The sequence below is a fragment of the Acyrthosiphon pisum genome, chromosome A2, assembly GCF_005508785.2.
Source record: "Acyrthosiphon pisum isolate AL4f chromosome A2, pea_aphid_22Mar2018_4r6ur, whole genome shotgun sequence".
Taxonomy (NCBI): Eukaryota; Metazoa; Arthropoda; class Insecta; order Hemiptera; family Aphididae; genus Acyrthosiphon; species Acyrthosiphon pisum.
Window position 1 is genome coordinate 35,168,155 of NC_042495.1, and position 10,300 is coordinate 35,178,454.

Consider the following 10,300-nt stretch of genomic DNA (forward strand, 5'->3'; position numbering starts at 1 on the left):
AACGGTAATGTTTATGCAAAATTAGTTTTCGACAAAATCCATCTTGGTTTTTAGTGTAACTTTAAAACAAATTACTGTAGATACATGTATTTTTTACTGAATGTTTATATTAGCACTTTCTTTACATCATAACATTTTGAAAATATTTTGACTTGTTTTGTTTTGTTTACGGATATTTTCAGTTTCCAATTTTTTTGGTTATTTTTCTATAAATATCAATTTAATTGTATTCGTTAGGTCAATAGGCGTGAAAATGTAATACAATGCTCTTAATATTAATGTATTTATTACATGTACATATAAGTAAAATGTTATTTAGTAGTTATGTTTATTTTTAAAACCTATTTAAATACAAAGTAGTAGTTTGGATACTTTATTTATTGTTTTCCATTTTTTATCGTAAGTTCATAATATTGCTATTAGCTATTATAAAAGTATTAATTAAGATTTAAGAGTACTGCTTCTTTTTATTTTTATTAATAATGATACTGAAGTACCTAATAATATAGGTATATAAATATATATTGTTCATTATATGTATAAGTAAAAGTTATTCAGTATTTCAGTATGTTTTTTTTTATTTTTTAACATATTATAAGTATATATAAAAAATAAAAGTTGGATAATTTGTTTTGTGATTATTGTATAAATTTTAATTAAAAAATTAAATTATAGTTACTTAGTAACTTTTTTTTTAAGAATAAAAATCTAAATTGAAATAATATTAGTAAAGAACTGTAATTAGGATCATTTACAGCCATAAGTTTAATTTAAAACTGAAAATTATGGTAAATATTTAAAAACTTATTATATTCCCGGGAAATTCCTGGTGTTGGGAATATTCCCGAGAAATTTCCAAAAATATATTCCCGGGAATTTGCCCATCACTAGTCGTTCTTAATAAACTGTTTCTCAAGCCGGCCTAAGCCCATCACTTTGTAATCTTATTCTGTCCCTCTCAGTTTCTTCAAGAGTCAAGATCTACACATCACCATTTTATAGAAGATCCTGAACGTCTCTTCTGCTTCATCGAGCTAGAACAGTGACCTTATCAATGCGTGGTTTTCCGGTAGGTCTCCGAAAACCGAACCACAAAGAATATCCGGAAAATCCACCTAATAGAAGGGACAAGGCTCAATTTTATACAACCCAATAGTGAGGTCGATCAGATCCTACTCAAGCATGGATTAAGACATTTTAATGCGGACCTGTTGGGTGCCGCGTGGATGAGGACTTGAGGTAACCAATAAATAAAAATGATGTAAACACAATTTGATGCTGAATACTGTGGTTGATGATATATTTAAAGTCGTCACCGACCCAAACGAATGATTATCAAACAATAAGTTACATTGTGTATATTTGTTTCACTTATCTGAGCCGCCCCTGTGGGGAGTATACACACCTTAATGATCATTTAATATACGCACACATGACACATTTGTACAACTCGAACGTAAACATCTATAATATTGCTTATACTGAACCCCTAACATTTTTTTGTTTGCAATTCCCTTACTCTGGTACCTACTCATCTGCCAGTTCGAAAAAAAATATTCAACTTTCGCCTATCACACGCCAGATGACACGTAAAGTGTACATTTGGCATTCTTTCGAATAAGTGGCGTACCTATATTCTACAGACTGATCGATGTAGGTAGGTAAACGTAGATGGTAGATTTCGCAGTCGATGTTGTTAAAGGTATTGTTGCGATTTACATAATTTATTTTGTTCGTGACCGAGATGGATTCAAGTTTGAGAATACAAATGCACAGTAAACTCAGTAAAGCCGAATTCACAACTGCTTCGTGTGTCGTGTCGTGTCGTGTCGATCAAATCGTATTGTGATTGGATATTACTTTTTTGGTATATCATGTAATAACCAAGGTGTAACCGAGTATACCAAGAATTGACTACTGCTCAACTTTTAAACCATATTGGTGACCAGCCGTAACCATATAATAACCAAACCCTCGCACGACACGACACACGACGTAGCTGTGAATGCGCCTTAATATCTAAAAATAGCATTTTTGATAATAGTCATTTCTATACCATGGTCAAAAGTTTAATATTATACTCGTGGTAAACCCAATATTTTACTTTGTGTAGTGTGAACCCCTTAAACCTTGGTACTATTTTACCATAACAAAATCTTTTAATAGGTACTTAGTGTTTTAGTAAGTCAATCAGAAAATAGTAGCCGACACGGCGAGTTGTGATTTGTGAACCCACCTAAAGGTCAGTACTAATTGTGGTTCTAATTTGTTTTGGCCATTCGCTACTCGCCATTTTCCTTGTTGCCCAGTCGGACATTCATCACAGCCAGGTAAAAGTAGCCACTAAACGACAAAATAGTAAATAACTAAATAATATTTAAACCAGTGCTTGGTAGGTAGTTCATTAGAGAAAAAACTACAACTATAAAATATAATGACATCAGAAAAGGAAACTAAAAATATAAAAAAAAAATTGTAAGCAACTATACATTACAAACTCGCTACTAATTTACTAATTTTAATTATTCATGTTTTTCTGCCATGGATTTCAAATAGAACAATTAGACAACATTTTCCATCTGAATCAACAGAGTATAACCGGCATATAGGTCAATTGCAAAGAGAAACCACGTCTATCGATGAAAATCTTGAGTCAGTGTTTAGGACAATGTGGAAAACTAAGTAGGTTATAAATTATAATTTTACATGACGATTCACGTATATCTTTGAAAATGAAGAAGTTTTAATATTTTATGTATACCTAGTTGGTTTAAAAGTAGGAGCATAACTGCATAAAAATTGATGCACATAGAATATTCATATGAACTGTAAGAGCATGATTGTTTTGCCATTAATGGCTAAAAACTAAAATAGTTGAAATCACTATGCATTACATAATATTGTCAAGAATACATTTTACACATTTATCTATACTTTTTGATAGTTCAATTATCCACCTGGACTTATCTAAAATTACCAGAATTGTTGTATAAATTAATATTTAAAAATTAATTACCAACAGTTTGTTGATCAAGAATATGATGGACAGTATTGCAGTCAGTGAAGCAAAACATGATTACAAAAAAAGTGGTCATATGGATTCAACTCTTAAAGATCTTTATAAAACCATCTGGAAAATCAAGTACGTATAAACAATACATCATAAATTCATAAGACATAAATATTTATATTACGGAATGCATATAAATATATAATTTTACTTTGAGCAGTGTTTTTGACAAACTTGTTAAAATAATGTTTTTACTGGGCAGGGTAACACATTATTTGGTTAAAGTATATTTTGTGCATACTTAATTGTGCATTGTAACTTAAATTTAAAACCAATATTTTGGCAATTTGAACTTAAAATAGATAGGTACAAGTGTACAACAATTTCTATATATTTAGTACATAGGTATTGATTAACATTAACAATACAGAAGTATAATAAATATTAGGTAATTATTAAATGTCACGAAAAAAATTACCTACACTTTTACTGTTTGTATTACACACACATACCTATATAATGCTTTCAATATTACCTCGTAAATTATAGCTATGTAAAGATTATTTCATCTACAAAACCACAAATAATTTAAGTACTCATCAATTTAATGATTGGTAAATCAGTTTTAACTTTTATTAATTAATTTTTTTTTTAATTACACAGTTACAATCATTTGTACATGTAGGTTTATACAACAATTTGTGCAGTGTAGTAGTGTATGATTATGGTTTTTAACAGCTTGTACAATATTTAAATAAAATTTAAATTTAAAGGTTAATATTTAAAATATGTTATTAAAAAAAAGTGGGTAAGTGGATGTCATTCTGCCGTACAATAGGTTACAAGTGAGTCACTGTATGATGGATTGTATTAAATTTGAACTCAATGATATCATATCATTGTATTCGAAAAACGATTCTGAGCGGAGATGGTTTGTCAGTTTGGATATCCGTTATTTTATCTTGTTATTATTTATTATAGCCTAAGCTGAAATAATATTATATTATTATTATTATTTTTTTCGTTTTTTTGGTGATAAGCAAAGAGTTAGAAATTGAAATCCTGTTTTAAGTGGTATTTCGTGATTTGTCAGTGGTTTTTCCTGTGGCATTAAATAACTATTGAGAAAATCGAAAAATGACATCTTTAAAGTACCATCTTGATCCAATTTGGTAAAAGATAAGAATATACATTATATTGAAATCAAAGCATTCTTTCTGGTAGAAATTTTGTATACAGTATAAAAAAAAAAATAAACACCATTACAAAACCATTAGTATCCTCACTCCGCTCAGAATCTAAAATGTAAAAAGTAACTTACTAGTTATGCAAATTACCAATATTATGTTTCATTATATCAAAATCATCTCTTCGGTGATAATCTCTAATAAACATAAGAACATATACTTTTTGATAGTTCAATTATCCACCTGGACTTATCTAAAATTACCAGAATTGTTGGACAAATTAATAATTAAAAATTAATTACAAACAGTTTTTTGATCAAGAATATGATGAACAGTATTACAGTTAGTGAAGCAAAAAATGATAGCAAAAAGAGTGGTCATATGGATTCAACTCTTAAAGATCTTTATAAAATCATCTGGAAACTCAAGTACGTAGAAACAATAAATTATCAGACATAAATATTTATATTACGGTACCGTAAGAGCGGGATACTTTGCTCCAAATATATTTCTTTTTTAGTTTAAACCTATACTGGCTATACTATAGCTTTAATAACTAAGATAAAAATTACCTGTACGCGTTGTTTTATATGTATAGATGTTGAGAGGTAAGAACAATTCAAAAAAAATCTGAATGTCATACTAAGTGACTTACTTACTTATTCCCAAAAATTTGGAGCAAAGTAAAATACATTACAGGTTACATTTCACAATGATTAAAATTACCTTACTTTAATGCATATAATGACTATTGGTGTAATGTTTAGTGCTTATGTCTTAACTAATCTGAACCTATACATAATATAATTTAATAATATAATTTTTTTTTTTTAGTTGATTAAGTCTTTTTTCAATACATTTTAAATTAAATTTTAATCCCCCTGGATTTTGGACAGCTTTTCGTCATGAGTTTTTGTGTTTTTGAAAACAAATCTTTTCGTGGCATACATCTTAGAAGCGAACTAATAGATTGATGTTCGAAATGTTTGAAAAAATTTGTAATATTAATAAGAACAATATAAAAAAAAACTACAATCACTTATCTCAAAATCGTAATGTGCTACGATTGATATCAATAAATATTTTTTTTGGAGCAATGTTTAACCCCTGGAGTAAAGTATCCCGCTCTTACGGTATACTATAGTATGTAATTCTTTTTTGAAATAATTATGAATTCATGACATTGAATAGAGGTAGTAATAAATAATAATATTTTAACAAATAGTTTTTATACTAAATTTTATGTTTGTTAGATATTTTAATTAGATCATTAGGTATTCTTTAACTAACATAAAACAACAATATGTTTAAAAAAATATATAATTTTTAAGATTACAATGATTAGCACACTAAAACTATCAATCTTGGTATTGAATGTGATAAAATTTAATTTGTAACTATTACAAAAGTCTTTAAATTTATTTAAGAAATATATTTCCTAATGTAGCTAAACCTGATCTAACACTTGTTTTTCTATTTTTTAAGCTGTCTATTAAATGACCAGTTCCGTTTACAAGCATGAATTCAGCACAAGGATATTTAAATAACAATTTGTCAGTTCAAAACAAAATCGTTAAATGGAAACATTTTTTATTTATAATAACTTAATAATTTTAACAAAATATACATGTATAACAATTTAAATGAGTAATTTATCAATTACAATTAAAGTAAAGTACAAACTATGTTACATTATCTCAAAATCATCTCTTAGGTCATTATACTCAAGAACATGATTCTTGATACTTTAAATATCCACCCAAATAAATATTTCTAGGTAGACTAGGTAAAACTTAATTTTCTCATAAAAAAATGTTGAATCAGTATTTCAGATTCTAAAATATTTAGATAAACTACCATACATTTTGGTTATCTAAGACTTTTAAGAAATATACAATTTTAATTTTAATTTAATTTAACATAAATATTTTAAAATTATATTTTATATTAAATAGAGCAAACACAGTACAAAAAATAAATGTCAAAAAGTTCGTGACATTCCCTTTCCCCCTTAATCCGAGCTTCATAACAGACAAATTTCTATTTTAATATCTAAAATATACTTATATGATTCTTAATTATTCAATAATTTAAATTTGTATGTATTTTTTAATAATGATTTAGTTCATAATTACCTATTACATTTTATTTGAATTGACTCTAGTACTTATCTGTTTAATATAAAATGTGTATAATAATACACTTAAAATTATATTATATTTGTATTATTGTTTGTAGCTATTATTCCTATTACTAATACCTACTAATATCAGTATCAGTACCTGCCTATTGGCTATTTAAATATAATAATTATATTATATTAAATTATGTAAGAAAATATAAAATATGAATATCAATGTTAAGGTATATTATTCAATTTTGGTGTGTTAGTTGTAATTATAAAATGGTTGATTAAAGGGGATTATAATATGAGTATGTAAATAACATTACATTATTGAAGAATTTTTTCTGCTATATATCGTGTATAGGTAGTAGGTACATACACAAAAAAAAAACCCTTCAATCAATCCATATAAGATACCTACATCGGCTACATCGCTTCGTTCAGAATCTAAATAATAAAAATGGTTTACTGTTTGTAGACAATGTGTTGGAATACAGCTCCTGCCTCTTAACTTGTTCACATTAAAAATGAAACATTTAGAATCTGTGTTTTTCCCACCAAATATAAGTAAATACTTTATGACAACCTATATATAGTTATCAGGTTTTAAATTTCCATCAATATTTAAATAATTGTAAATAATAAGTGATAACATATTTACATAATTTTACAAATATTATAACATATATAGATACATAATTATTACACTAAATATATGTAGTTATTCATTGACTTATTTGACTTAGGTACAACATATATTTCAATTACTGCACTATAAACTAAACCGCCTCTATAATAATGGACCAAATTTCTCTGCTTTAATCTTGTTTGCTATTAAGAGGTTTACTGTACCTATATAATTTATTGCACACATGTGGATGTCTCTGAGTTATATATTAGCGATATATATCTTGGCACACGATGCATAATTTAAGTTATATAGGCAAGGCGAACAAAGGATGATTAAAGAAATATTCTCAAATATTCTTTATTTGTAGATCATATAGTACAGCCTAACACAAGTATGTCCGGATGAAATTATGCTGGGATACACACCAGCTAAATGCTGCCAGAACTTCCACAATTATGTATACAGTCTTCCAAATATTTTGGATATATATGACCATGACCCCCACCATTTTTGTCACATGAAATTTGGAAGACTCTAGACATAATATTACTATATACTTATTACCAAGGCTCGGAACTTTAGGCATTTGCATATTTTTCTAGAAAGTGCATATTGAAATTCTGATTCAATACAAATTCGAATCATAGTACGTATATTTCAAATACAAAAATTTCTGTTGCATAATTTTGCATATTTCGTTATTTTTTGTGCGAATTCGCATATTTTAGGTTTAAGAACATTTTTTTTGCATATTTCATTGATTTTACGAAAAAAAATTTTTTATTGATAATGTTGATTTATTTTGTAAACATTGCGAAATTAAAGTTGATCCCGAAAGACGATCCAGTATTACACAACACATAAGAACAGAAAAACATCGTCGCGCTATAGATCGTCAATTAAATCAAAAAACTCAAAACAGCCAACAACTATTAACAAATCTAACGTCGAAAACATCAACTTTTAATATGGATTTATGCAGAGCATTGATATCAGCTAATATACCACTGAATAAGTTACAAAATACAGAGTTTCGTAAATTTTTACAGTTATACACTCAAAAAGATGTTTTTAGTAGGAACTCAAGAAGATTAAAGTTTGATGACACACAGGATGACACAGCTACACATAAGGGATGCAGCGCGGTACCTAATATAAATTTGTAATTTTGTATGTACAATTTATTTTGTTAAATAAATTGCATAATTTCGCATATTTTCCAATTTTTTACTGCATACTATACCGCATATTTTGATGTTTTTTAACGCATATGTATGCGCATTTTTGAGTAATTTTTAGCACTAAAAGTTCCGAGCCTTGCTTATTAGGTACTTATATAATATCTCATTTATATTATACCACCCTCTATAAAATATAAAATAAGAACATAATCCTGAATTATATCTTTATTTAACATGATTAATAACAATACGAAATCAAATTAATAATTATACTACAATTTATTAACTTCTAAAAAATATGTATGTATACCTACCTACGTTAGGTATATTATTTTCTAATTCCAGTTGAATCGTTATATCTGCTTACGAAAGCTTTCTTGAGTAAAAATTATTAAACAGTTGCACTTATTGTGTACATTTTCTGGTTCAAACAATTTCTGTTATGGATGATGACAGAATAACACCAGGGGTAGATACTACAGTAAGAGGTATCTACTGTATTTAGTTTGTTCATAAAAAAAACGACGGACGCTTGTCGTAAACAATGCTTGTAATTCATCTGTTCAAGTAACGATAATTACGACGATGTATTGAGATTGCCATTGCTTATACTTGATTAAGTTATCGATCCAAAGCGACTAAAGCGAGTCAAATAGTCAATCGACGGTCTTCGTTTATGTGTAATGAACAGAGTTCGGAAAATCTAGCAATTAATGCGCATTTTTTTACTAAGTTTCAACATTTAATCCTAAAGTGAGAACGAAATTTTTTCACACTTCCCTGATTATGTAGCATACCAAATATTTTCATGTTTATGGTTTTTAGCTCTATTTTGCTTATTTTGAACTTTAACTGGACGTCACACCTGCACGTGTTCTCTTCGTCTTACACACGTACAACATAGATAAAATGCGTTTACGCAGTCTGAGTATAACTCGTTCAACTTTGGATCTAGAGTAAAAATACCTATTATAAAATCAAATTGCGACAATATTTCTGAGGGCAGGACGGTGTGTTTTTTGCATTAATTCCAATACAACATTCATTATATCGTTTAGAAATAGCGACAATTTCGACATTTTTAAATGACCTTTAAATTTTCAAAATTAACAGTTTTTTGAAAAAAAACTCACTGTCTTGCCTCCAAAATATTTTAATATTTTAATTTTGTAATAGGTGTTATTATTCTTACACTAAAATTGAGCCAGTTCTACTCTACTGCGTAAAAACGTTTGGTCTATGTCGTATACATGCGTAAGACAGAGATAACACATGCGGGTGTGACGTCCTGTTAAGTGTTGTTTTAAATTTTTTTATGTATATTAATATAAACGAATGGAATTAAATTTGAAATTTTTTATATTTGCTCGTCGATAATGTCTAAAATTTGAATTTGAATTATTAGAAACACTCGTACCTATATATTGAAATTTAAAGTGAATTATCTTTTTTAGTAATGGAACAGATGGTAAGTACCTAATTCCTAACCAGTGATCACCTTATACCCACCGTATAATATATTATATATTTATACAATATAAGTATATATTGTATATAAGTTATGATAAAAAAGGTATTTTAAAGAATAAAAAGGTGGGTAAGTGGATGTCGCTCTACTGTACAGTAGGTTACAAGTGGGTCACTGTATAATAGATAATATTAAATTTGAATTCAATGATATAATATCACTGTATAAGAAAAACGATTCTGAGCGGAGACGGTATGTCAGTCTAGGTATAAGGTATCTTATATATTTATCTATGGTATTAAAAAAAAAATTGACCAATAATACCCAAGTATCTATAATAAATTCCAAATTAATCATATCACAATATCCATTAGGTACTTATAACGCGTTATACATCAACAACAAATCGTGGTACTATCATAGATATATAATAGTATACTTAAGAAGTTTCAATAATATACAATCACAACAAAATAACTAAAATAGTTATTCCAGGTTTTTTAATATGTGATATCATCCAAATTTGAGCTAAAAATGACTATAAAAATAAATTTTGCTTATGTATTTTTTAGATTTTTTGGTAACAGAAATACTTAGGTGGAATCTTGTTTTATATTTTTAATCCTTAGATATAAAAATTGAACATTTTATACATTTTTAACTACGAAATAATTATTAAATTTTAAATTTGATAAATT

At 27.5% G+C, this 10,300-nt stretch overlaps 2 protein-coding genes across 4 annotated transcripts in view; one reads left to right on the plus strand and one right to left on the minus strand.

The window, feature by feature from the left end:
* Nucleotides 1-10,300, minus strand: part of LOC100160856 (DNA-binding protein RFX2) — a 46,698-nt gene that overhangs the window by 13,325 nt on the left and 23,073 nt on the right. The gene's annotated exons all lie outside the window — the stretch shown is intronic.
* On the plus strand, nt 2,086-6,272 carry LOC107885118. The gene is made up of 6 exons (XM_016808590.2): nt 2,086-2,330; nt 2,387-2,475; nt 2,557-2,682; nt 3,023-3,142; nt 4,506-4,625; nt 5,683-6,272. Exons 2-6 carry the CDS (start codon nt 2,435-2,437, stop codon nt 5,717-5,719), a joined length of 444 nt encoding a protein of 147 aa, XP_016664079.1. The 5' UTR covers nt 2,086-2,330; nt 2,387-2,434; the 3' UTR covers nt 5,720-6,272.

What these genes read in the sequence shown, in the direction of transcription:
- LOC107885118 (XM_016808590.2), top strand. Translation starts at nt 2,435, where the DNA reads ATGACATCAGAAAAGGAAACTAAAAATATAAAAAAAAAATT. An exon ending in AAAAATATAAAAAAAAAATT is followed by an intron (nt 2,476 to 2,556) that starts GTAAGCAACTAT and finishes GATTTCAAATAG; the next exon opens with AACAATTAGACAACATTTTC. An exon ending in AAAACCATCTGGAAAATCAA is followed by an intron (nt 3,143 to 4,505) that starts GTACGTATAAAC and finishes AATTACAAACAG; the next exon opens with TTTTTTGATCAAGAATATGA.